Consider the following 27,931-nt stretch of genomic DNA (forward strand, 5'->3'; position numbering starts at 1 on the left):
AACAAAGGCCGAAATTTGCTCCTCGGGCCAGTCTTCTGTTGAACTTTGTTTGTCCCTACAAACAGAAATTTAAATGGAGCTCATACCTTTTGAAGCACATCAGAGAAATATTCAGTGAGTATCGCAAAAGATTTTCCATTCATAGCAACTCTTCTTTGTTTTGGGTTTGTAACCCTGAAAAGATGTTCGGTTCACTCTCTCCAGGGCAGTAGTTCAGGCGGGTTAGACCTGTGTTATTAAGTTTAACCAAATAGATCACCAAAACAGCAGGAGTTTCAGTGTGTGTATGCCTTTATACACGATGCTTGTGGTGTTGATCTGAGTTTTGATCACTGTTGTGTTTATGTAAGCGTTGGAAACAGCCGTGTACCGAGAGTCTGTCTCCGACCACCTCCGAGACTCCACTGCCGCTCTCAACGTCTTTATCTGTATATTTGGTAAATAAACTGTTTTACTCGTCTATTGCACTACGACTGCTTTGTTTCCTGTCGCCTCTGTGAGAGTGGTGACATCACAAAACAGCATAAAAAGGGCAAACTGTGAAAATATTCCAACCATCTTCTAACATGTGGCAGGGCAAACATATAGACAGACAAACCACACCGGGGGGCAATTTAGCATCACCAATTAACCTTACATGTATGTTTTAGGACTGTGGGGGGGAACTGGAGTACCTAGAGGAAACCCACGCACGCACGCACACACACAGGGTTGCAAACTTGGTCAGACTTGAACCCACACACTTCTCACTGTGAGGCAGGAGCACTAACCACTGCTCCACCGTGCTCAGTAAATACAACTGGCTCGATAAGGCAAAGAGTGATTGGAGACAGGAGTGATTCTGACAGCGTGACCAGCTTCATGATCATTTAGAAACACGCAATCGGCAATAGTGGTGACATTAAAATGATGTTACTTTACAACAATGGACTCACACACCACCAGAACCCCAGAAGTATATTAACAGTGGATTAATTTCAGTCTGGATAACACTAGTGGACTAACAAAGTCATATTCTTCCAACAATGCTGCTGGGGTGGCAAACAAACTGAGTAATATTCATAAACGGACTCATTGATGAAAAAACGATTTTAAATATATGTCCATTTTATTGTCAATTTACTTTAAAGACAAATTTAATAAATAAAGCACATCTGACGAGGTACGCCATGCAAACATTACTTTCTACAACATAAACCTTGTTTTTAAACCATTCCACCAAATGTCTGTACCACGGGGGTCTCCCTCTGCATACACATGCTGTACATGATCACAGCTCCGCGAGTGCTCCTGAAGTTTCACATGTACAGAAATCAGTATAGACACGTGGATCAATGACATGGTCTCGGCCTGCTTTCAGGCAAGCATAAGAGTTTCTGAGAAGAATCGGGTGGGTGGTGTAAGGAGTCTGAATGGTGCTGATGGAGGTGGTGTGAATATTGAACCCCGGGGTTAAAATAAAAAAAAAGCCTACATTTCCTACAAATCACTTCAGGTGAAAGTTAGAGAGAAAAAAATGTGGTTTGGAACCTTTTGTAAAACTTGGTGACGTCTCCCTTTCCCAGGAACCCCGATCAGCTGCAAAAAGACTAAAGATCAGGTGCAGAGTAGAAACAGTGACAGATATTGTGGCAGGTAGTTTTGCTCTTAATAGTTTGCAATAACATTTCCCAAACAATGCAAAAGGTTTGACGACGATCACCGAACTGAAGCAATCTGCTTATGTTGAAATTATTCTGAAACACCATAAACTCAAGATTTAATTCCGTTTTGTCAAAGCTGAACCCGACGAGAGGAAAATAACTGGGATGTTCATATGACACATTTGTCAAAAAAAATAAAAAAGTCAACCGTTTCCCCACAGCAAATGAGTGCATTTTGTTGATCTGTCAGTAATTTTGTTTGATGGGAAGCAAACTAAGAGTGCAAGTAGAGAGCTTTCTTTAAGGTCAATTTCAACGATGTTGCTTCCTCAGTGAAATATTCACAAACTCAACCTAATTAATTGAGATCAATAGGACATGCATTCTGGGACGCAAAGTCTAGTAATTCCTTTCAGCATCCCAAGATGTAGAGAGTCTTTCTAATTTGTCTTCACTACGACGACAGCATGAAGAGATTTAGTTAGGATAAGTGGTGTAAATATAATCTGATGACAGAAATGTAAATATGCATCGTTCAGATAATAAAGTCTCACTTTGGGTTCAATGAAGAACTTTGTATATTATAGACGGAGAACACAGTCGGAGCTCGGGGGCCTAAATTAAATGCTTTGTGTCAACCAAGTTCTCTGCTTACCATAAAAGCAACGCGTAGTATTTTATTTTCTAGGACCACCGGGTGAGACAGAGGTATGACATTCAAGGCGACGTATCAGTTCCAGTGCCGCACGCATCGGTGTTTCATCACACACACAAGCAACAGAAAGTCAAAATAATACAAAAGTGGGAAATACACATATACACAATTTTCATTTTTTAAAAACAACAGGTCGGATGTGGGACCACACAGTGCAAGCTTCAGATTTTTCTGCTGATCCAGGTGTGTTTAGGTTCCTGTGCAGACGTCCCTCCTGACTCAATGAAACAGGAAAAAAAAAAAGAAAATCAGACACAGTCTGAAATCTGCTCCTCCGGCCCGTCTTCCTGCTCAAGTCCATCTTTCCATCATAGTCCATCGGGGGGACGAGAAGCCGAGTCGTCGGTGGTGAAATCTAGTGAAAGCTGAGGTGGGCACGGGGGCGATGATGGAAATTTACAGATGTTTGTTCAGTGAATTTCTTTGTTTACGTTCAAGAGCTCTGTTGGGAAGAACAGCATGAAAACCTAGTTGTCATCAAAGCTTTTCAAAAGAAACAACTTCCTCTATAGATGATAAAGAAACATACCTGCTTATTTCTCCTTGTGAAGAGCCTCGATGAAGGCTTCAAGTTTCTCCTGGATCTCACGAACTTTCTCTGTAAAAAAGAAAATGTGGGTTGGTCATCAAAGGGAAACATTTATTCACAATGTTTATCACAGTACCAGATACTGGGGTCCATAGGCAAACCCAGCTCTTCTCCTGATAAGAGTCATCCTTGAGTTCTTCTCAGAAGTTAAAACAAAAAAGAAAAAGGCTTCTCTAACATCTGGATGTGGTTTCTTGAATCTGAATCTTTCTAAATATCTTCGACTGATCGATGAAAACTGTTGCACAGAAAAATGATTTCTTTTATCAGAAAGAGTGGCTGGTGATTAAACTGCTCTTTGAACAGAGACACTGTACCAAACCGATCTATGTCATTTATATTTGCAGGTAGAAATTGACCCACATTTTTCAGCAAAGCACCAGACAGTCTCTTCTGACAGACGGCAGAAGGCAGACCGTCTCCACATGTATCTGGGTGAAGGCTTGTGTGCTCTCTCCCAGTTAGCACAGACCACATCAAAACTCCAGCACGGCCCCTTGAATGGTGAACCTCCCAGGCACATTTGCAAACGGACAGAACAGGCCGCCATAACAACATTTCACTTGAAAAGGAGGAATCTACTGGAAAAGGAGTCGCTCATTTCACTTCACAATCACACTCCTATTGTCCACAGACTCCATAAGACGAGCAATCCTTCCACCCTACATGTACTGTCACACGAGACGAGCGAGCCATCTAAGGCAATCCTAATCACTGATTAAACAGTGGCTAAAGGAAGTCTGTGGGCCAACGCTGAGAGAAGGAAGCTGTGGCTTGCAATGCCAGCTGCACCTCCAGGCCTGGCTGGCTCTGCAGGCTCCCTGTCACCCTCGCTAATCTGTCTGGATCTCCCCCAAGCACAAACTCAAACACGAGCTCTGAAGAACAAACTAGCGCTGCTCTATCTTGATCAATCAGCAACACGAGATCCATAGGCGAACTATTGTGCGCCGTTGTCCTCAGAGGAGGCCCACTAAAAACACAGCTCTAAAAGACTTGTCCGTTTTCAGGAGGATAAATCATTACGGTCTGGACCTCGGAGCAACAGTGTCCTGAGGGTCCATTTCAGGTCGGCACAAAGGTGATAACTGTGTGCGTGCCTCGGAGTGAAACTAAATATCAGATTCAGGGGCTTGTGTGCAGCCTCCTTTGATGGGGGCACGGCTGCTGAGGTATCCTTTTCCTGATGGATGGAAAGCAAATGATTGTTAGAAGAAATAAGGACACTCCCCCACTTACGTCCTCAAACACCAGCAAGACCAAGAAGTGCTGGAAAAAATAGCCCTCCCACACTGGTGCTGTGGTGTTTGACGTTGCAACCATATTTCTTCTCCTAATTTCTTACTCGTATTGCTGAGGAGGAGGAGGCTTATGCGCTCGCGGCACCGCCTCCCTCCACAGAGACAGATTACTGACAAGAGGGTTCTCTCCCTTCATTCCCCTGTGAAACAAATGTGCTCCGATGCTGAAGCTGATCCGCGGAGTGAAGCCTCTTGTCATCCAGCCTGTTTGGAGGTGAGAGTCGAGCAAAACAAACACCCTTGAGGCAAAATGGCGATACATCAAGGCAGGCAAAATTATTAACTTAATTTGATTTATCGTCCCAGGACAAAGAAAACCAACAACACACAGACAGAGGAACAGCTGACTGACAGTCAGACAGGCTTGGCAGAGAGAGGCACACAGACACAACCACCTCTAATGTCTTGAAATCCACTGAGAGCTGTGCAGTCATGCCACCTCCACCTCTTTTCACCTTCCTACACAGTCACGGCTGGCAGGTGGAAGGAAAAAAAAGTCCCCAGCGTTTGATACTCAGTTAACACACGTTTGGAAATGGCAAGGCAGATTACAATACCTGATGGAGGCATTAAGGGGGGGGGGGGGGGGGGGGGGGGGGGGGGGCTGTTGAGGGGCACACTGACAAGTCGCTGCAGCAGGTGTGTGGTTGAATGAAACTTAACCCTGCGGTACGCCATTCCAGTATGGAGTCCACCGCGGGGCACAATTCCTAGGCAGCTAACAGCTATGCTGGCCCTGGCCACAAGACAATATAACTCACTCCAAGACAACCAGGGCAGGATTACCAACATCTGGCTGACCTGAAGAGAAACACACGTGAGGTCCAAAGAGGATGGGTGGGGGTTTTCTTGGGTGGTGTACAGAAAGGAGGGTACCAACTGTCAGATCATCAAAAACATAGGAAATCCCCTGGCTCAAGCTTCAAAGCTTCTCAGTGGGTTTAGATGTGGCTGATAAGGTGGAGCCTCAGTGATTCAAATATAGACCAATGAACACCGGTCAGCCACCAAGGATCCTGCCAACTGTTGGGCAGAGATGCCGAGCTCTGTGACATCACTGTAATTAACGAAAATGATTGTGTCCAGCACTGATAAAGTCTAACACCGGGGGTTTGGTAATGAAATTCTAGTCAAAATGGAGGCTGCTTGTCTCAGATATTAAATCTTTATACGTTTCCTAACGTACACACAAGAAGCATGCACAGGCGTTTTAACTTTACAACGGTGTAATAAGTGTTTAACTACAGGTTGTTCAGCAGAATTTGTTTTAAACTGCTGTTGTCTTTGGTCAACCATAAAGGAGGTCATTACTTCCTCATTGCTCGGTTCAAAGTTGTGCATTAGTTTCTCAATCTTGCTCAGAGATAAAAAAAAAAAAAAAAGGCCCCAAAAGAGATCATAATCAAAGATTACAAAGTGTTTTAACTCTTTGCACCGAGGATCAGCACTTCTGTTCTGTCCTGAATAAGTTGTAGAAAATGTTGTTATCCTTTCTTTCATGTCAAAAACTGTTCTGAGTACTTTCACTACCTCATAGAGCCGCGTGTCATCAGCATAGCGCCATCCAGGGCCGACATGTTGAGATCACAACTGTATTTCTTCCTTTTGCATCCAAACGATTTTGAATGATGTACGAGAGTTTAGCTGACAGACGCCAGATACAATCTTGATTATTATCAAGATGTGAAATTGAGCTTGCTCTGCTCTTTTCTTTCACACAGTGTAGGTAGACAGCAGATCACTTGAGCTTCTCCACAGGTGCATGGCAAACAGCTGTGTATGACTACGCTGTATGCCATTGTACCTACAAACATTTCATTTGAATACATGAATAAAACAAGTCCACTTAAACTGAGATTGTGGAAAACAACCAAATCAGCTCGAGTCCCATTAATGTTGGGGCTAATAATTAATGGCAGGTTTACTCCTAACTATGGCTGATAAAGTGTGGAGCTTGTCCACCATGATACTGAATAAACAGACAGGATAGATCAGAAATCTAAAAGCAAATCAAGCCATTCCTTAATAGAGGATGCTTAATGACTATAAAATGAGCTTTCAGGAGCTCAGGAGGCCATGGGTGAATATGAATAGCGCCTTTCAGAAAAGCCAATATTCTGTGGATGAAAACTGTGAGAAACAAATATTTATTTCTCCCAGCACCATCTGCTTGCTACCAAAAGACAACAGCAAGAAGAAGAAAAGGCCACAACAAGGCCTTCCTTTCACCATCCTGTGGAAATGCAACAAAAACAGTGGACAGAGTCACCAATGCCTGTTACTTACTGAGCGGTGGGAGTAGCTGTTTATCTAAGAGATGAGCCCCAAAACACAGTCATTCAACCGCTCACCCCTTTATCTGGTCATGAATATTCCCATAATCCTCTGGCCTCTATCCCAGAGGCCCCTTCTTTAAGATGCTTGGTGGTGTGTGGGTTGCCGAGGGTGGAGGTAAAAGAAAAGCCCAAGTCCTAACATAGGCCTGAGGATGATTGTGGCAACATGTGTGTTTACATGTACATGCTGTGTTTTACACTGAAGTCACGTTTAACTACACGAGATTTGGAATTTTGAGCGTGAAGAACAAAGGCTTATATATATATATAGTTTTATAGAAGTCTGTGGTGCAGAGCCTAATACTCTGCTGAATAATCGGTTAGTGTGTGGTGAGCTCTGCAGTCACACCACACACTATCTGATCGGAAGAGGAAGATCTTGTCCGATCTGTCTTTTGTGATCATCAAGTGCATCATTTAAGCAATATTAGTGTTTTCAGCTTATAACTACTCAATTTCTGAACCAGTATTTCGTTTAGTCCAGTGATTCTCAACGATGGGGCCGCAGCACAAGTATGTGCCACGAGCGCCAACTACTGGGCTGCAGAAAACTTTCAGTTCGACTCCTGTGGGCCGCGGTTGGCCGCAATGCCACTTCCCAACACTTGGGGCTGTGACGTGTCATTCACTTGTTGGACACACTCCAATAGGCAGAAGCAGAAGAAGCCAGCTGTAAACTTTTAACTGAAGTGATGGAGAAGTTTACACTTTTTTTTTTTTGTTAAAATTGACATGAGCCTTTATAATCATTCTTGTAGCAACTTCAGTTGTTATAATTGCTCTCCTGTTCAGCGTTGTATGTGCAGGTTTGCATACACAAGATAAAGAAATGTTTTTGAGATCATCACAGTGTAATGTATCATCTATTTTTCAAGGTTTTAGCTTGTTAATCTAAGTGGACTTGATATAGTTAATCAATACATCTAAAAACAGGATTCAATTAACTTTGAAACGTTACTTAATTAGGTAGCAGTTTTAACCAAAGTTTTTCAGCGCTTTGTTCCATTTTCACGGCAGGAGAAAATGAACATGCAACATGAAAACCTGTCAGTCTCACAGGCAACGCAGGCTTTGCTTGACAGCATGTTTTTGGACTGTGGGAGGAAACCAGGGTGGCGGGCGGGGACGCGCACACACACAATATTAGCAGCTAACTTTATTTTACCTCAGCACCTGTTGCTGATCCTCGACTCTGGTTTATATCCACACTCAGAGATAGAGATGCAAAGTGTCCCAGTGATCCTCTGGTTTACCTTACGCTTGCTGAATGCCTCATTACAGCCGGTGGATTCAATTCAGTTCATAAATTATTAGATGAACAGCAGCAGAGACAGAGATTTAGGCAACATTCAATGTAGGCTGTATTTTTAACCACATTAATAAATTAACTCCGGCACGAAGCTGAGAAAATTAGCGTGCCATTCTCTTCTTGGTTTACTGACCCTCCTTCCTCTAGTCTGATTGGCTGTGGGACACTTGACTATAAGTCACATGACTGAAGTCCACATCTCTGGAATAAAGTGAATCCTCTCTAAAGACAAAAACTTTCAAAAAGCAGCTGACTACTTGACATCCAAGGAAATTTAAGTTGCTTGTACTGTCAGCTTGATGTGCTCAATAAACTCTTGCGGTCTGGGATGAAACTTCACAAATTTCTGAAGCACGCCTGCCCCCTTCTGACGGCTTTGAGAGCTGCCATAAAGATTCTATTTAACGCCTAAGTTGTTGATGTATTAAAGGCACATTAAGTTCAAAATGTGAACAATGTGCTTTCTTGTGGATTTTAATTTCGGACTGAGTGGACAAGCTTTCTGCAATGTCTTGGTGTCTTACTGAGATCTTCAGCCAGCTGGACTCTTCGGCCAGTAATGAGGTGGGTCTTCTTCTCCGTGTCTTCACCAAAGTCATCCAGCACCTCCTTCACATTTTTTTCCAACCGGCGCACTAAAGAAATGATTATACAATCAGACACAGAGGCAACAATTATACAATCAGAATCAATCCTTTATCTTACAACAATGCATTTGATCTTTTCTGCTCTTATTTGATCAGGATTTTGTTTTCATCATTTAAGACACATTGAACGAGAAGCATCCGATTTCATAATGCATCTCTTAAAGACATTTGTCATCAGATAAATATTGATCATCTGGATGGAAATGGAGCTTGAGTCATAGACCACAGGGGTAGCGATGCAGTTCTCCAATAAATATGTAGAGGACCCCATAATCTTAAAGAAACCTCAAAGTAAGCTGACCAGCGAACGTCATGCTAAAGTCTTCATTTACTGCATTGACATGCCAATAATAATGACAATGGTAAATATTGTATAAATCTTATCTAAAATAACCAGCTTTACAGCTCACATTGCGTAGGGACAAATATCCAATGCACGATTTTAAAACTTCACAAATCTATATTTAATTCACAGTACTTAAAAGAAAGTTGAAACAGAGCCCATTAAATGAAGAGATATCGAAGACATTTAAAGGGGTCATATTTTACAGCTTTTCAACACTTGTTTATGGGTCTTGTTGATCCAAAAACATTGTATTTAAAGTTTATTGCCTCAAATCCAGCTTCTCATTGATTTTCAGTCATTTGAATATTGGATCATATGAGCTGCATTCAGAATATGCAGTGTCTGTGTGAGCTGGACTGGCTCCGCCCACACATCTATCTTGGGAAGAGGAGAAAGTATTTCATCTCGTGGTGTCATGTGCCACGGCAGAGCTGCCTTATTGTGGGAGGATCAAAGTGAGGGGCTACCTTTATGGGGATTGGCAAAACCCCCGATGACACTATATAGGGCTTGATTTCTGATTCGCTCGTTTGAGCTTTAAAAGAGCAAAGAACTACTGTACATCTAAACATGATGGCCACAGCCAACTAAATGACCACTACCCAATTCACTACAGCCTGACAGGTAAAGCACAGTTGATCGACATGTGAAGGCTGGTTGAAAACAACAGGGGCACAAAGTTTATTATTTCAGAGTTAAGGGTTTTGTAAACAGTGAAAATCTCTCTTTAGCAATGTAATTCACTTTGTGAAAGTCTTCCTTCCTTACCTTCAGTGTTGGTGAGCTGTTGTCGTAAAGTGTTGGCGGTGATGACGAGCATCCTCTGGATTCTCCAGAACAGTACCACATCATTGCACTCCAACTGGGAAAAAGGAAAAAGTCAAGGTTTTTCACACAGTGACCTTGAATCCAGGCGACACAAGGCTTGAAATCAGGACAAACCCTCATCCTTTCGCTTTACCTCAGAGTCGACAAAGTGTCTCTGATAGTAGTAGAAACCTCGTTTGCAGAGATTGCAGTGGGTCAACGCTCTCTGCAAGAAGTGTCGACGATACAGCTGATGCCATGTGTCCTTGATCTGGAGAGGAGGAAGAAGTATTTCAACAGCTGATGAGTAGTAAGCAACATACATGGAACTGTGCTTTTCTTATCTTAGATTTCTTAAGTATTTCAATCTCACCAGCACGGGGTCAACGTCTACTGATCGCCCCTCCAGGTTCTTTCTGACTGTCGTGACTTCGTCATTGGCCAAGTAAGCTGTGTGGTCATCGTGCAGCTTGAGCAGGCGTTCAAGTTCATTTTTTGTTTCATTACGAATGTGCTACAAGGTCAAAGAAAAGCAAATGAAAATCATCTTCACGGTGGGAAAAGAGTTCAAAGTCACTAAATACCTGATTTGACCTTTTCAATGAACAGTATTGCAGTTCTGACCTGTTCTGGTGAACGGTTCGTCCAGCTCATCCACCTCTCTTTCCAGTCTGGGCCAACCATATCTCTTATTACTGAATCAGCTACAGGAAGAGAGGAAAGAAAAAGACAAAGAGAGAGAAAAAAGTAAATGAGACTGTAATGCATGTTGCATGTATGATTGTATATATGGATGCAATCATCTTTAACAAACATAGGACTGTTTAACATGGAGCATCACAGAAAACTACTAATACTGTCTGCACTGCAAATACATTCATAATAGTAGACATATGTAATTCAAACAGACATGGAAGCAACTCTGGAGCAAAGCAAGAACTTTCTGTCTTTAGTGTCATAGTGAGTACAATCATAGGCTGTATTACTGTAATATCTGAAGTTCAACTTTCTTTTATCTATGCTGATAATATTGAAAACAAGTTCTATAGAGTTTTGTTAATGTTTTTACACGACCACCTCATGGGAGATGAGTGACAATGTGTGAAGTTTACATCGCCAACTTACTGTCTTTGAGACGTGACTGTAAGGTTTCTTCCATAAACTGGATCGCTGCGTCCCACTGAGGCTTGTCTGTGATGGATCGGTCTTCAAGGGCATTGTGCTGGATCACCCTCTATCACAACCATACAAGGAGCAAGAAAGAATGGATAACAGTTTAATTGCAGGATGTTTTACATGCTATGTTGAATATAGTAGTAGAGGCTTTGTCTGTATTTAGTCTGCATTTACCAGGCTGTCCATGGCTCTCTCATTCCACTTGTGCCTTTTGATGCTCTCGTCCTTTACAGCCTCCTTCAGCTTGTCAAAAATGTCATCCTGGTCTTTGCCTCGATATTCAGCCATGAAACGGGCAAACTCTTCCTGCAATGTCTCCCAGGCAACCTAAAGGGGACAAAGCACACAACTGACATGAAGCGAAGAGGAGGGATTATTACCTTTTGCTAAATTGATCATGAACTATGAAGAAGAATGAAGAAACTGAGTGGTAAACAATAACAATAACACAAAGTAGAGACTTGCAAAAACAAATATTTGTAGTTTTTTTGTTTGATTTGAAAACTTTGCTTCATCAACTCAAAAAAATAACTAAACCAAAAACAACCTCAACCGGACTTTATATTGTGTAATATTCAACATTTTATTTCAACAAACTGTATTATAATTTGACCAGTTGTATAAACAGTCCGTATTACCTCCAATGCTTTGTGTGGCAGCTGCTTGTCAGTCCACTGCTTGAGCTTGATATCTACAGTTGTGTTAAACGTTCCAGAGTCTGCTGTTTGGGCAGCAGGTAGATAAATGTTCTCAATTACATGTGTGGAAACCCGCTCCCACAGCTTCTTCTGCAGAATTGCTTCCCTACAATGAACAAAAATATTCACATGTAAATATGACCAGTGGTGCCAGTAACGTGTTACTTTAATATGACCACTTTTTTTACAGTAACGAGTAATCTAACACGTTACGATTTCCAAACCAGTAATCAGTTAAAATTACTTATCCAAGTCACTGTGCGTTACTACTGTAGCGTCTCGCACGATGTTGGAAAGGAAAATGAGTTTCTTGCCTGAAAAGTCACTGTATTTCTTAACAGAACAAGCAGAACAGAACTCCTCCAACCAGACACACATACACTGTGGGTACTTTTACATTTCCCTGTTTGATCTGGATCAGTGTTCTCTGCAGGGAGTTTCAGGGAGAGACTGTTTAGTTTGGATGTCTGGAACGTGCCCCTGCACTCTGCTTGTTAGATCGCTTAATCGCTTCAATCTCTGGTCCCCTTGAAAAACTTGGTCTTGGTTCGTTTACAAACGATCTTTCCAGCGAGCCGGGTGAGAGGACAGGGTGAGAGGACGTGACGTACATTGCAATGCATATTGGGTAGTAAACAAACAAAGCTAACCGTGCGAATCAGAAGAAGCAGACGTAGAAAGAAAAAGTTGGAAAATATCTTGCAGGCAGACTTGGAGTGGTGAGAAAGGCGCTCATTGATATCTGGTCTGAAGACTGTATAGCGTGGTTGTTTGTGGCTACCCATTAGCCACAAGCTAATTAGTACGCGCTAAAGCAGCGGGACTTCCACTTTGGTCCGGGCCAATCAATGAGCCGTGTTTCTTGTTGACCTCCTCTCTGGTCAGTGTTCGGCAGCAACCCAAATGAGCAGCTGTTGTGATTGTGTGATATTTTCCAAGCGGTTTGATCCAGACTCAAAAGTGCTGCTTGAATGTCACCCGAACAAAATGAAGGTGTGATAACTTTTAGACATTCACAGCGCCCCCCTATCTCTCCCTCTTATGGCAGCGGGACTATGAAACTATGAAACAAAACAAAGTCCTCTAGAGTCTCTGGTACCCCTGAGATCAGAGCACTGCACAACCTTTCTCATTTATCATAAACACACGTTCATATTTCATTAGGCTCTTCTTTTGTTCCAGCGAGCACTCCTCACTGTCAATAAGCACTAACTCCAATTGTGCTGGCTGGCTAACAGGGCCACCCCTGTTCCCGTCTATGGGCCATTCATCAGACTATCGATCTGGAACAAGTGATGGCACGCACACCGGGGAGGGCTACAAACAACATGCATACATCTAATTTAACTGAAGATTTCTCGTTGTAGAAAGGTTTAACTGTGCATTTACTCATCAACTTACCAATGTTGAGGAGTCACTTGACTTAAACTGATGACTTCATCCAGGATTTCATTTTTGGCCTTTTCATAGAGTTCATTCTGGAGGGAAAAAACAGGAGCATCTGTTATATCTTCATCATGATCAAATACCAGTGATGTGGATGTTCATCTTTTAAGAAATTGCAATGATGACCTGAGGACAAGGTTAACGACGGCATATTACAGATATTTTCTGGGCCAACGCTTAATCACTTCAAATATATTGTTGAAATAAATATTGAAATGTTTTAGAATCTGCTTGCATGTGTTGTGCAGTGCCAGTGATTTAACAAAGATTTAGTCAGAGCAAAAGCCAAACAGGATTTATGTCCTTTTCTCTTACCCTGTCGAGCTCTCTCAAACGAGGGTAGTTGTTCTTCCATTCTGTCTCCAGGTTGAATCGTGAAGCTGAGGAGTAGAGGAACAACAATAAGTAATAATTGGCTCAAACAACATGAACTAACAACTGAAACATTGATAGAAGATAAAGTTATAATTATTCTAAAAGACATAGGTTAAGTGTGCGTAAGCAGCTCAAACGTGATTCCCAGATGTTTTCACACCATTTTGATGTTGTGTTCCATCAAACGGTGATTTCAATACAATCAACAGGCTGTGGTCCCACACACCCACACACACAACATTGTTTCCACGAGCTGTGATGTAAAGGCAGCTTTCAGATTGCTAATAGTGTCTATCCTTTAATAAAAAGCGGGTGTGGACAGTGCACACTCTCTGTCTTAACTGGTCCCTTAAGAGGAGAAGCAATGGGGCCAATCACAAACAATCTATCAGAAATAAGAGTTTTCGCTCTCATATATGCACACAGACATGGAGACACAGACAGAAGGACACCAGGCTTGCCGTCCCTTCTTGCAGCTCCCTAACCACAGTGGAGATTAGGGTAATTGCTGGTATGTGGAGCCGCAGTGGCGCCATGAATGGAGTATGGAAGCCGGCTGTGTGTGATCTGATGGGATATGGATCAATACGCAACACAATGGGCCAGTGGGAACTGCAGTCTCATGGCCATAAATCATAGATGCTGTTAGCAATAGGCTTGTGATTGTCTAGACTAATTGTGGTTAGAAGGCAAGACAGAAGTGTGACAGGATGGCCTGAAGAAGACCAATACGGAGAGAACAAGGAGTCAGAAGGAGGCAAAGAACATCACCTGTTCTCGTCATAATCAACAAATAAAATTCAACAATTTCCATTCACCTCAAGTATAGTGAAACACTGGGGAGAGATGACACCTATGACACTAGGTGAATCATGTTTACATAGTTATGACATGACTCCTGCTGGGTTTAGAAGTTAGTTATTAAGTTCAGTCATACCTTTAAAAACATCAGCTTGCTGCTCCACAGACTCTCGGACCATCTTCCAGAAGCAGTCGGAAACGGCCAGACTCAAGTTCTTTGTTGTTACTTGATGGGCCTTCAGCATGCCGTCCCTAGTTACAAACACATTTTTGTTTTTTTATAGAGTCCAACATAATTCATTAGCTCTTGGATTAAAATTAGTTGAATGTATAACTTACCTCAGTAATCTGGAGTTCTGGAAAAAGTCTTCTTCATAGTCTTTAATGGCATCTATGCTTTCTCCAGTGCTTCCTGGATTAACGGAATAAAAAATATGAGTAAATAGCAATTTGATACAAATTAAAAACAACTAATGAATCAGAACATTTCAATAAAAATGACTACACACACAACTTTGAAGAGAGGACAAAGACAAATTACATTTAACATCAGGTTGGAAATCATCTATATTAAAGTTATCATCACTAGAGCACACAAGAATGTTTAGTATTAGATGTTACCTTTTCCTGTGACAACAGCAAAGTAGCCCAGAGCTTTCATGGGAAACAGCTTGCCTTCCACTATTTGTTGGATCTGAAGAAGAAGACAAATAAAAGATTCAAGATATTGACAACATGGTTTAATCATGAGATTGCAATGCCCTCTTGTGGAATATTGGGAATTGCTTCCCTTACTGTGACCAATACCAACTGGTATGATGAAATGTGCAAAAAAAGCTGTTAAGTTAAATAAAAAGTCTGCCTAATAGATATATGCTCACTACCTATGTTTTTCTTTCAAGAAGGAATCAATATAACTTTACACTTTGTAAATAAAAAATTCTAACACTGCAGTATTTCAATGTGTAATGAAAAGGAAAGTTTTTATCCTAAGACTTGTGATGAAGTCAACCTATATTTGCACAGTTCGCTAACTACATAAAAGTTAAACATTTCTGGAGCACTTTTCAGGGTTATTTCTTACTCTGCTTGGGCTGGCGAGATTCTTCTCAGCCAAGTCCACTTTGGTAAGAACAAAGATGGTCCTCTTCCCCTGAGGGTCCATCTGGCTCACCAAGTCTGTCACAATACTCCGCTCTGCATCCACGCTGCCATCTAGAAGAGGAGAGGGAGGGTCAGCGCTCAAACAGATTACCTGCCGAGCTCAGTGGAGTTTAGGTGATTGCAAATAGGAGTGTTCATGGCTCACCTTGGATGCAGAGGATGATTGCATTGGGGTTTTGCATATAAGCCTTGCTGATACTGAAGATGGTTTCTTTTGTGTCTGAAGCCATGCCGGCAGTCACCGTCTGTCAAAGGTACAAATGTATTTAGACAACATATATACAGTACAACCTCTGAGGAGCAGGACACCCTATACTGGGCAGACACATCACTGTGTATGGACAGGTATTTAGCTGTTAACACACCACAATGAGCAGACAACCTTCAAAATGCCAATAACAGACACGTTTTCCTGGCAAATTTCAAGCTGAGCGAACACTAAAACAGCCAAAATACTTGGGCTGGTCCCGATTATTAGAATATTTATAAAATTTTTCAACATTAAAGAATGTGTACTCACACTGATAACACCTGGTAGGTCAACAAGTACCATTCTCTGGATTCCCGGGCCTTTCACACTCAAAGATATTGTCTAAAGGAGAAAACATGTACTTCACTATTTGAACTTTAAACAAGTTTTTATAAAGACTCTGAATGACAAAACTTTGTCCTACCTCAGAGCTGACCGTCTGCCCCTCTTTCACACTTTTCCTCATTCTCAGCTCAATCTCGTGTCTTAGAGCGGCCAGCTGCAGGGGAACAAACAACATACAATGGTGTGAAGACGCAAGGAGGAGAAAGTCATTTTTTACTTCATCTGCTCTGGATCGAGGCTGTGTGGCTTACATCCTCCTCTTTCGTGAGGTCAAATTCTCGGCCACTGTCCTTAAACATGGCCACATGGTGCGGGCCTTCACTTAGAGTCACCTGTAGGGGAAAGACTTGTGTAAGAAATATAGACAAAGCACTAAATACAATCCTTGTTGAGAAAAATGTCTGTACTGTAATTTAATACCCATGGTGTACGATGCATGAGCCTAACTACTGGGGTTTATGTTGTCCCATTCATACCAGAGATCAACTTCTCCTTTGTGTCTCAGCTGCATCAGTGGCTCTCTCCTCGCTATAGTCTTTCCCTGTCTTGTTTTCTCTGCTTCACTTCTTTCCAGCTATTTACAGAGAGATTAGAGCATTATGCTGCATCAGTGTTCTTAATAGTCTCACTTTAGGTGGTCCCTTCTTGTCTCCATGCACTATACTTTCCTTCATCTTATATTTTCCTTTGGCTTCTCTGCTCAATCTCTTTAAAGAATGTAAGCAGTAAGATTTTATTTTCAAACTGTATACATTGCTGTGATTCTCTGTGCTATGTTTATTTCTCGGTCCCTTTTCTCCTCTTCATTTCCTTCCACTTCAAAGCCGGAGCCAGGATTTTTTCGGCTGGTCCTTGACCACACTTTCTTCCCTCTGCTGCTCTATCTCTGCCCCATTTCTTTCTACCTCCCTGCCTGCCTGAGGGGGTCTCTCTCTACCTCCTTCAACCTCTACCCCTCTCTCCCACCCCCTCTTTATAGCTCTCTCTCCACCCCTCTTCCTCACTCTCAACCCCCCTCTCTCGCCCTACAGCTCAGCCTCCCTCTATCCCACTGCCTGCTCTTTCAGCCTCTCTCTCTGTACCTCTCCCTCTACCCCTTCCCTCTGCCTGCCTCTACCCATACCCCTCTCTCTACTTTTACCCCTTTCTTTACCTCTTTCTGCCTCTACCCCCTCTCTGCCACTGCCACTTTCTCTCAGCCTCTCTCAATCTCTCTCCCTGTACCCCTCTGCCCCATCAGCCTCTTTCTCTACCTCTCCCTCTATCCTTCTGCCCCCCAAGCCTCACTCTCTCCATCTCTCAGCCCTCTCTCTCTCTCTCTGCCTCTACCTCTCCCTTTCTGTTCTGTCAGCCTCTTTCCTCAACCCTCTGTTTTCTGCCCCCTACCCTAACCAGGGGCTTTATCTCTCCCCCAATCTGTCTGTCTGTCCTTTCCTTTTCTCTCCTTTATCCCGTCACCCCAACCGGAGTAGCAGAAAGCCGCCACCTCTGAGTCTAGTTTCTGCAAAGGTATTGTCCTGTAAGAGGGAGCTTTTCCATTCCACCGTCGCTTTGACTTGCTCATGTGGAATTGTTGGTTTTTTCTCTGTTAAAAGCACCAAGAAATGCCTGTGTTGCATGTGGTGCTATATAAATAAAGTTGAACTGAAAAGTTGAATTTAGACACACCTTAACCGGAGAGCGTGTCATCATTTCTCCAGAGCCCCTCGGAAAGATTCTGGCCTGGGCAATCATCTCGAGCACACTGGTCTTTCCTGCACTCTGATCACCAACCACAACCACCTGAAACACAACATCACAAAGAGGGTCAGAGCAGAATCACTGCACTTTAATAGATTCAAGAATTTTAAAAAGATATATACATTAAACTAAACCAAGTAGAATCGTAAAATTGGAAACAGAAACAACATATGTGAGTGTAAGTTTGACAGAGTAGAAACTTTATGTGGAAATCATGTATTTCAAGATGTCATGTCTATTACTAGAACAAACAAAGAAGCACTTTTGAAATTTGCATCCTTCTAGATAGCTTGCAACACATCATCAACAACTAAATAAAGTCGTCATAATTTAAGGAGTCAACAGACAAATAAAATCCTTGTAACACTATTTTTCATAACTTTGTTCCTTACCCTGGGTAAGTGGTCCTGGGTGTTATAGTTGGAGTCATAGTCAGACAAGATATCCAGGACTTCAGAGTACAAGTCAATGAGGGATTTCTAGAGAAGACGACGAGACCATAATCAATACCCATTATATGCATCTACACATTACGATGAGAATTTTACAGCAAACAGCTGGAAATGACTGGATAATAACTAAACACATTTCTAAACACAAATTTTTAAATCTTAGTGTAAATCACTGAACTAAAGTCCATTTGTTTATATATGTTACAACTGATTTATGAAAGTTATTTCATGAGCAGCGCAAAGCAGATTGCCCACTTCACAAAATGAGTAAACCACATGACAGGTCAGTTCATAAATTGTGCAGATTCACAGAAGAAGGTGAAGTGGCTACTCACCTTCACTTTCCTTTGGTGGATCCCCTTATCATCTTTTTGCAGCACAACTTTCCTCAACTCCTTATTTTCTTTCTCCAGCCGCTCCAACATGCGCTGATATTTTAGCTAAAGGAGAAACAGAGGACTCAAATGAACACCTTCAACAGAATGTTGTTTTGTTTTTTAATTTGCCAAAAACCTACTGATAGTACTGATGGTGAACCAGCATCCATTCACGAAGTATATAATGTGTGCACTGAACAAAATTTCTGGATAGTAGAAACATTTTAACAATTTGACTCTCAAATCAAATTTATTGTATTTCAAAAGCAATGATATTTAATGGAAAGGCACCAAACAACCATGGCTCTGATCTAAAGCTTTGGAAGTAAAACTAAAATGCAATATGGGTATTAGATGGAGGAAAGAAAAGTCCCACTGTACCTGAGTACGTAGCAGCTCTTCCTGAAGCTGGTCTACCCTTTCCTTGTCAGACGACTACATATCATAATAGAAAGAAAGGAAAACAACAGCAAACAGGACATGTTAGGGCTTACAATATGTGTTGAAAGTAAGGGCTTCCCATTAGTGTTGCAGAACAATTTCAGAGGAATCAAAACCCAAAAGCACTTCAGAAGTTCAAAACGTGCAAATTGTGCTACAAAGAGAATCAGAGTTGAAAATCAAATTCATCCATGAAGAGAGGAACCAACATTTCAGGGCGAGACATCTCAATCTTGTATTACTCAGCTTCAATCAACAAGCTATGATTCTCAAACAGGCACATATCAGAATGAACCCTGTAAAATTAATCACAGAAGAATTGCAGCCTTTACAGCTTATCATTTCATGATTTGGCAAACCTCTATTGGCGAAAGATTTCACACACTTTGAATGTGATTGTTAGGATGAGAAGCAGGACAGACAGCAGAAGACAGAGCGTACACAAACGAATGACAGTGGCAGCAGAGGAAAAATTATTTTTAAAGAGAAACCAAGTTACTTTACCAAAAACTAGTGCTAAAGCAAACACTATAAATATGAAGTAATGTGAATGTCTTATGAATTACCATTTAGCCATATATAACAAATAGATATTGAATTTGTCATTCATGATGAGACATTAAAATAATTCAGAATGAGCTTGCGCTGTACATGACCATTAATCAAGCTGTATAGTTTTACTGAGAATAAAAGATATGTTTATCACGGTATTTTCAAAAACTGCAATTCACACCATGCAGCAGGTTACCACTCAACTCCATGCCATGCTTATGTACACCAAGAGTGGAGCTGAGCTAAACACTGCATCTCTGAGTCCACGCTACAAAGTCCATGTCCCTTCTGCAGTCCCACGGGAAAACCAAACAACGATGCAGCCTGACGAACGACGGAAATGGTAAGTGGAGATCACTGTCGAATAATGTAGAGGACGCACTAAGGTGAATGAACAGGGCGGATTATCTGAGCTACAAGTTTGATCAATTAACTGTATTAACAGAGCAATGTTGTGGTTTGAATTGGAGGGAAAGTCAATGGCATTTGGTTTTATTCCTGAAATTGCAAGCTAAAAAAGATTGCATTCAAACAGCAACAGATCATTTTGAATATATAAGGGATTGTATTGGTTACATAGACAATATAATGGAAAGAATTATTGTGCATATGATTGATTTTGTTGGATCTTAGCTGGCGTGTGTACTGGTCCTGTTGATTCTTATTTCATGTTTCATTTCAATGTATTTTTTCACATTCCTGTGAGGCACCTTGCTTTATCTAATTTCTGAAAGGTGCTTTATAAATAACTCCACCATGCAGTGCCTCATGTACAATAAGGAATCAGTTTTGTCATGAGAGAATCTTGAAGTGAATCTTTTAAAAAAACTGAATGATTTTAATTCAATCACTGAAAAGACCCTAATCAATTCTTCTTTGAAGTCAGTTTGAGCTTTACACCAGCTGAAAATCTTGTCACTTTACTGGAATCACATCGTCCCCATCTACCGTCAAACACACTCCCTGGTACATCTGAACATCAATGCTGAGTGTGTGAAAGCATTCAGCAGAGCACACTTCAGTATCACTGGCTGTAGTCAGAGGTCTAACAGGCCGAACACTTTCAGTCAAACTCCAGTGAAACGTTGCTTTTCATCCTGGTATCAAGTTAATCCAGTAATTTCAGGACGGCTCACATCAATGAAATAGCCATAAATGATCTCATCCACTGTTTTAGCAGTAATCTCATAGAAGCCGCTGGTGGGATGGGGCGGATCTAAGTGGGGTGGGACCTTCACCTTTCTTCTCTGTTGAGGGGGGCTGGGGTTCGGAGGTGGACTGGGAGCAGGCTCTGGCGGTGGGGGAGACGCGCTATGGGCCGCGGCGGCCCGTCGGACTTCCTCCTCATGCCGCTGGATCTGCTGCTGAATAAGAATGAGCTCCCCAAGCAGACCCTGCTGGGGTACGTCATAGTGAGAAAAAAAGTAGGCGGAGCAACAAAAACAACATCCAGCCACAGGGCTGGTCGGCCTCATCGGCCGACGCTGCACCGGATCACAGGACTACGACAGAGGAAACGAGGCCTTTGTCTCAGTCGCTAGCAGTGCTGCTGTTGAACAGTCAGAATTATGACAAACTAGATGATTCAAAAAGATCAAAAGTCTTTGGCTTTGATAATCTTGTTACAAACATCAAGCCAACCAGTAAGTCTCAGCAAGTGTCTTTCCTCACCATCATGCACCAGTCTCAATTAACCACTCAGAGTAACGTCTCGAAATACTGTAACCGATGGTCATCATTGAGAATTACAAGAACAGGTAAACTACTTTCCAGTATCTATAAAATAACCAGGTTCTGATGTTTGCGTCAGCGCGCCGCAACATGGTGTTAGGCAGCTTCCCTGATGATGCTGAAGATGATGATTGAATAAGCAAAGCAAGCACTGGGATCTACAGCCGCAAAGCACAAAGCATACTGAATGGAAGCTGAAATCTGCTTGAGCTCAGGGTTTCCCAGCATGACAGTTTAGTTTCATTTCGTGGTGTTTTTTCTTCTTCTTCCCTTTATCATTCTGTGAAATGTGCTTATGAAACCTGTTCAAATCAGTTTGAAAAGGAACATCAACTTGTTCATGTCGAAGACCATGACTGCCGAGCACAGGGAAGGAAAATCATTAAAAATACATCCCTTGTTAAGCCTTAATCTTATTTGCTGTTGAAACTATACCGTATGAAAACACATGGGAAATGAACACATGGAGAAAAGAGAAGAAGCAGAATGAAACACAAAATGAACAAAGATTTGAACAGGAGACACAAAGGGGAAAATCTGCACATGAAGTGCTTTGTCCAAGAATTTGACCTCATAAAAAGCTAAACGCAATGACTTCGTCCATGAATGAGGCTAAGGATTACAGATAAAATAGCAAGGCATCTCTGTGGCAGTATGAAATAACTTATCACACTTCACATCAAGCGGTAAACTTCTGTGTGATAAAGAAAACATTTTCTCAATATATGGAGCAACTTGCCAGTGACGAAAATGCTTTTCTTGGAAAAAGGCTGATAGCCAGAACGAGACTCTCTTTTCACATTCAGAAGCTCACCGAATGAAAACATGTTCCCAAACAATTGAATACAAAGTACATATCAGCATTGAGAAGTCAGAGTAGTTTGTGTGAACACAAAGTCCCAAATTCAGCATCTACAATGCAACAGCATTACACGAGATGACAAGGAACTCATTGTTTCTGGCTTTTTTTATCCTTTCTACAGTAAAAATCAATCAGATCTCAGTTTCTGCAACTGAGGTGAAAAGTAGTCAAGCTGCAGACATGAGCTGTGGAGCTGTAGAGAGCACACAAGCTGAGGAGTGTCAAAAGGTGGATGAAACTTGCCTTTTTGTACTGCTTGTCACTGGCATCATGTGAGGCTGCAGAGGAAGAATCTGTGGCTTTCAGTGGTGGGTCGCCTGAAGTTTCTACCAGAGACATAAAAACCCAAAATAAAGTTACTGATAGAAGCACAACAAGACTATTGCATACTGATCAGGAACAAGCTTTACAGTTAGAAAGGACAGATGACTCTCTAGCAAAGCATGCCTATGGTTAGGTAAATAAAAATTCAAATGTTTGGAAAATGTGTCACTGATATAGATAAAACCAACCATGATAGCCAAATTTGTTTTTACATATATGTCACCACAAAAAACAGAACATTCAGAATATTTGGACTGACCAGGACACACCAACAATACAAAACACAGCTATTTATACAATAATGACACCGATTCTACTCAATGTTGCTCATTGTTTACTGTAATAACAGTAAGTTAAAGATACAGTAGATGGTTTGATGGAAGAGTACACATGGACACAGAGCACTGAAATGGATTCAAAAACTTCAGCGAGGTGATTACTCAATCTCTCAAAACAAACAATCCAACACCAACAATGAAAAAGAAAATCAAATCCACATTTAGGATTATTAGAAAATATTCGATTGAAATGGTTGTAGAAATGCATGGACACCTTGACAGAACAGTGTATATATATATTAAGTAAACGAACATGCAGTTATTACCATGCAGAAATCATAGTCTATCTAGTCATATATATCAGGGGTTCACAAATGTTCACATTATTGTGTGATGTAGATGGTCAAATGTAGCAAACACAGAAAGAAGTATACCGAATATACAAAAGTATGTAAATCAAACATGAGAAAGTATTTTGAGTCACTCAAAGGTCATGAAGTATGAGCAGGGACACTCCTTTGCTGTTTTTATGACTCACAGCCAGAGGATTGGCCCCGTCTGGCCTGGCAAGCCCATATTCGAATGACATTGTAAAATGTAATCAATATTTCCATTAGCATATTAACATAAATGTCTTGTGTGCATTTTCCAAACATCTGCGATTACCAAGACTTCATGGCAGAAAGAGATTGCCCCAAAGATTAGCAATGATAGTGAAATCAAATGCAGCGGACACCCCCCATAAAGGCCAGGTGAGAGAAAGGGTGGAAGTCAAAGGAAGCAAAAACCACACAAAGAGGATAAAGAACAGTCAAAAGACATTCAGGTTAAAGTGTAAAGGACAGAGGGGCACAAACTACAGGCAAACACAATAGAACTACATCTGAGAGCTCGTCAGAACACTTTTCTTCCTGCAGTGGTTTTGTTGAATAATGAGGTGTTGAACACCCTGAGACACTTTAGCAGTGCGAGTAGTTTTTTTAAATTTCCCGTACAAAATAAAATAATCAAGTCTGCATTCATCAGCACAATCCCTTCAATGTTTCAAACCTTCTAGTGGTGCACATTTAACTGGAGGAAGCTTGTTTGTGGCTGACAGCTGCACTGGTCTGCAACCTTCTAGCCATCGTCTGTGGGAGACGCTCTGCGAACGCCTTTTGCATCTAATCAGCGCCATGTGGCATCAAGACGGCGGTCAAAACAGAGACAGGAAGTAAAGAGGGATATGGGCAATGCTACTGAGTGTACAGGGTTTACACACCTAACAGATGCAGACCAGAAGCTCCTTTGACTTCACTACCCAAACTCACACCTGTGAAAAATGCTGAGGAGGACATGAGGGTGGGGAAGGAGGAGAATGGAAGAACAACACAACATGAAAATCATAAAAAAAAGAGAGAAGCAGAGGGATGCCGGTCAAAGCAGGGACACAGCCATATAATGTTTAATAAAACAAAGCCACAGCTGTGCCAGAGCTTCAAGTAAAGAGGCCACTTAATGAGAAACTGTGAAGAAATGAGTACCTCTGGAACTCCTGGATTGCTTTTGACATTATCAAGCTCAGAATTATATATTCCGTCATGTCATGACCAACATTTGTAAGTTTCTCTTTGAGGCTTGTCATGACATGACGGAATTATATATTCCGTCATGTCATGACCAACATTTGTAAGTTTCTCTTTGAGGCTGGTGGTGGATTTGGTCTTTTTTTATTGATTCCAGAAAAATCAAAATGCAATTCATCAATGATTGTTCATGAAAGCTGCATCATCATTTACACATTCATGTCACATTTGAAAGCTCTGTAAAAGTTGTACACATCTGGTTAAAGGGATTTTGCTAAATTCATTGCAATTTTTTCAAGCATGAAATTATATCTATCTGCTGATGCTGCATCAATTTCTTTTACAATTTTTTTGACTATTTCTTTTCTATGTTTTGTCTGATCGTATTGTGAGACAAAACATAGCCATTTCTTTTGTCGAGAGAGCACTTAATCCCAGTTTTATTCAAGGATTATTAGAAAAGAATGGAACTGAACTGAAGGAATGCGCTCTACTTCATATTTGAATAAACACTTGTTTGTAGGTCTGTGGGTTTTATCTATCACGTTTGACAAAGGAAAAAATAAAACCTGGAAAACTACAGATCCAGAATTGCATAAGGCATGTCAGAGGGCTGCCCACAGGAAACCACAGCACTAAGCAGAAAGGTTGGAGCCAAAAACAGCTAATAGAAAGATAAAGAAGGGTACTTTCTCATGTTCTGTCACAACTGACACAATTAACTTAGTTGCATCAATCAATTCATCTTGTTGTCAAGGTGGCACATGAGGTTGTATCAATCATACCCTAACCCTTAGTTGTAGGAGAGAATAATGTAACACCGGAAGCATGGTGCAAGAAGGTCAATAAAGACGTGAAAGGCAGTTATTTTAGTATAATTACTTGAACTGGACACCAATTCCTGCACATGGTCCTTTATCAGTAATATGAAAAGATTTCATAAAGACGTGTGCAGGTATTTTCTTTACTCACCTGGGGAGAGGAGGCTTTTCAGGAAAGTGAAATTCTCCCCTATTTTGTCGAAGTCAGGTAGTAGTTTGGCTATTTCTTCAATTTCTGGTAGAGCTTTGGCCAGTTTATCTATGATGACAAAAGGTGACTGGTCAGGTGGTGGAGACATCGGGTCCTGATGCGACGAGAAGAATATATCAGATACACAGCATGACCACAGTATTAAACTTACCCAGATCAATTTGTTCACTCAGTTCCCAGACAAAATCAGGGATGACCCAGTTGTATTCACTAAAGTCAGGCAACATGTCCTTCCACTCTTCATAAGTCTGGAGACAAAAGAACAAGCTTTTGGCATTGTTACTTAAGAGACAGGTTTTGCTTTACTATTATAATAAGCTTCTGCTGTCACTACAGTTAGAACGAAATATAAATAAATTAGATCGTGATAAATGGTAAATAATGCTTAATACAAACTTTTTTAGCTGTATATCCTCCACCCACTGCTGTGCCCAGCAGTATGTATCTCAGTTTGAGCAGCCGAGCAGCGAGACGGGCCACCCAGAAGTTGCGCTGCTGTTGGTAACTTCGGCCCCCTGAATGAGGTTTGGGTGGCCGCATTGGCAGTCGAGACATGGAGGTGAAATAGCGAGCTGCTGTGCGATGAGGAGGCCGCTGAGGGTTTGTGCTCCCAGAGTAGCGGTGGTGTATGGCACGGGACAGAGGGTGCAGCTTTTGCAGTGGTACCCGAAATCTGATCCCCATGTTGTTGGACACCAGGTTCCTGCAGGCCATGCTGAGTGACCAAGACATTGAACAACAATTTACACAGGCTTCCTGTTATCATTGACCATCAAGACCATTGATTCTGATAATATCACCCCACCAAAATGGGCTTTCATCAACAATGGTGGTGGTAAAACTAATCTAAGATATTGAGTCAGTTGAGATATGATGACTACCATTGCAATTTGGCCCAATACCTACATACAATACATTTAACTGACCCAAAATGCTGTTGCACAAGTAGTAACAGGAAGTAACAACAAATTACAATGTTCCCTGATGCTCACAATCATCAGTGCCTTGACCAGTGGTTTAGGCTACTCATGGGCCTTAGTGCAATGTGAACCTCTTCATCTGTGTAGGATTTCCTTCAAGGTTTCTATGGCGTTGTAGTTCCCTGCAATTCATTAATCTCACATAACATGTGAAACATCGATTGTATGGGGGTTTTTCCCCCCCTCGTTTTGCTGTACATCGACATTTACCTTACATTAGCTTTGATCAGCTGTCTACAATGTACAATGGGCACGTTTCCAAAAACAAATATTCCTGCGTGATGTGGTGGAAAGCAGCAGTCAGGACATAAACCTACAAATGGGTGAAACCTAAACATCAATTAGCAAAGAGGGGATACGGGGCCCAAACCTTGTCACACCCGGAATGACAGAGGCTCTCTGTGTACCCAATGTAACGACTAACAAATGTAACATGGATTTGGCTGGGTTGGATAATATGGTGGCGTGACAACGTGAAGCAGCTAAATGCGACGAAATGTGCTTTAATAAACGTTTTCTGTCGCCGACAGACACATAAAGCTCACAGTAATTAACCTTACCCATGGTGTGTGGACTTTAATAGACAGACACGATGACTAAAACTGATTTTTCCTGGCAGTTTGCCCACGACTTGTGTTGTTATTTTTCCCCAGATGATGAAAACACTACCGAGGATTTGAGTTGTCACCGGGGTTTAGCCGATGGCTAACTGCACAACAACGTCCAAATCCACACCAGCAGGTCTGCTATGTTAAGAAATGCGGAGTGTGGACGGCTCACCGCTATGTCTTAATAAAATAAGCGTGTTTGAAAGCAGGAGGGGGCAGCTAACGTCATGTTAGCAGCAGGCTGTCCTCAGAAGTCAGGAAGGAGCCGCTAAAGACAGTCACATCACCACCAGACCCTGCTAACTTCACCAAACTGGAACTCACCAGGCCGCCTTGCTCCCGACACGCAACATGCTGTGAAAAATGTAGATGTCTGTCCAAAACAAATCTTCCTTTAGGCACACTTCAATTCATTTTTCCAGACGGAACTCATCTGCTCCTAGCGGCTAACTAGCAAGTTAGCTAACAAGGACACAGACACACACAGCCAGAGTGACAGTCCACTTCCGGTTCTTCAAATCCGGCCCGGGCAGAAACACTTCACAGCAAATTTAATCCGGATTACTATTACTATTACTATTACTATTACCATCAATATATTATACTCGGGGTTTAATTAAAGGCGCTTTATCATTTAAATATGCCTGCTGTGTGTGGTTATGATATTCAGTTAAATGAAAACGAAAAGAAAAACGTCTGAAAGTCTGGATTACCTCATTTTGAGGCAATCCAGATTTATTCATTTACAGTTTTTTCAGTCTAATAGTGGAAATACAAATTGGATAATGTGACATATCAAAGGACCATACAAAGTGCATGTCAACTTAAACAGACATGATTAATTATTTGCGAAAAAAAAGTGCTCCCGGACTTTGTGTGGAGTTTGCATGTTCTCCCCATTCTTGTGTGTGTGTGTGTTGTGTGTGTGTGTGTGTGTGTGTGTGTGTGTGTGTGTGCGTGTGCGTGTGCGGAGGGGGGGGGGGGGGGGGGGGGGGGCAGTTAAACACATGCATGTGAGGTTCACTGGTGACCATCAGTTGT

At 41.7% G+C, this 27,931-nt stretch overlaps 1 protein-coding gene across 4 annotated transcripts; it reads right to left on the reverse strand.

Moving 5' to 3' along the window:
* Positions 1-1,093: 1,093 nt before the first annotated feature.
* On the reverse strand, positions 1,094-27,403 carry opa1 (OPA1 mitochondrial dynamin like GTPase). Of its 4 annotated transcripts, XM_080473729.1 has the most exons (31): positions 27,215-27,403; positions 25,699-26,017; positions 25,454-25,550; positions 25,243-25,350; positions 23,967-24,029; positions 22,347-22,429; positions 20,749-20,904; positions 18,899-18,952; positions 18,476-18,580; positions 18,081-18,167; positions 17,617-17,730; positions 16,200-16,280; positions 16,028-16,102; positions 15,874-15,945; positions 15,499-15,598; positions 15,274-15,404; positions 14,811-14,883; positions 14,529-14,601; positions 14,326-14,441; positions 13,329-13,393; positions 12,969-13,045; positions 11,508-11,673; positions 11,044-11,196; positions 10,819-10,927; positions 10,318-10,397; positions 10,067-10,207; positions 9,848-9,964; positions 9,655-9,748; positions 8,418-8,528; positions 2,888-2,956; positions 1,094-2,800 (listed from the first exon to the last, which is right to left on the reverse strand). In XM_080473729.1, exons 1-30 carry the CDS (start codon positions 27,241-27,243, stop codon positions 2,892-2,894), a joined length of 3,114 nt encoding a protein of 1,037 aa, XP_080329855.1. In that variant the 5' UTR covers positions 27,244-27,403; the 3' UTR covers positions 1,094-2,800; positions 2,888-2,891. The 4 variants fall into 4 exon arrangements, with proteins under 4 accessions (XP_080329855.1, XP_080329856.1, XP_080329857.1 ...); XM_080473730.1 differs by lacking the exon at positions 23,967-24,029; XM_080473731.1 differs by lacking the exon at positions 20,749-20,904.
* Between the last annotated feature and the right edge of the window lie 528 nt (positions 27,404-27,931).

Source organism: Lipophrys pholis (assembly GCF_963383615.2).
Source record: "Lipophrys pholis genome assembly, chromosome: 10".
Lineage (NCBI taxonomy): Eukaryota > Metazoa > Chordata > Actinopteri > Blenniiformes > Blenniidae > Lipophrys > Lipophrys pholis.

Excerpts from the sequence above, each read along its gene's own strand:
- opa1 (XM_080473729.1), bottom strand. The coding sequence starts at position 27,243 with ATGTTGCGTGTCGGGAGCAAGGCGGCCTG. Across the intron at positions 25,351-25,453 it reads GAGTGAACAAATTGATCTGG|ATAAACTGGCCAAAGCTCTA; the intron begins GTAAGTTTAATA and ends TTGTCATCATAG. Across the intron at positions 22,430-23,966 it reads TTCTGGTCTGCATCTGTTAG|AAACTTCAGGCGACCCACCA; the intron begins GTGTGTAAACCC and ends TGTCTCTGGTAG.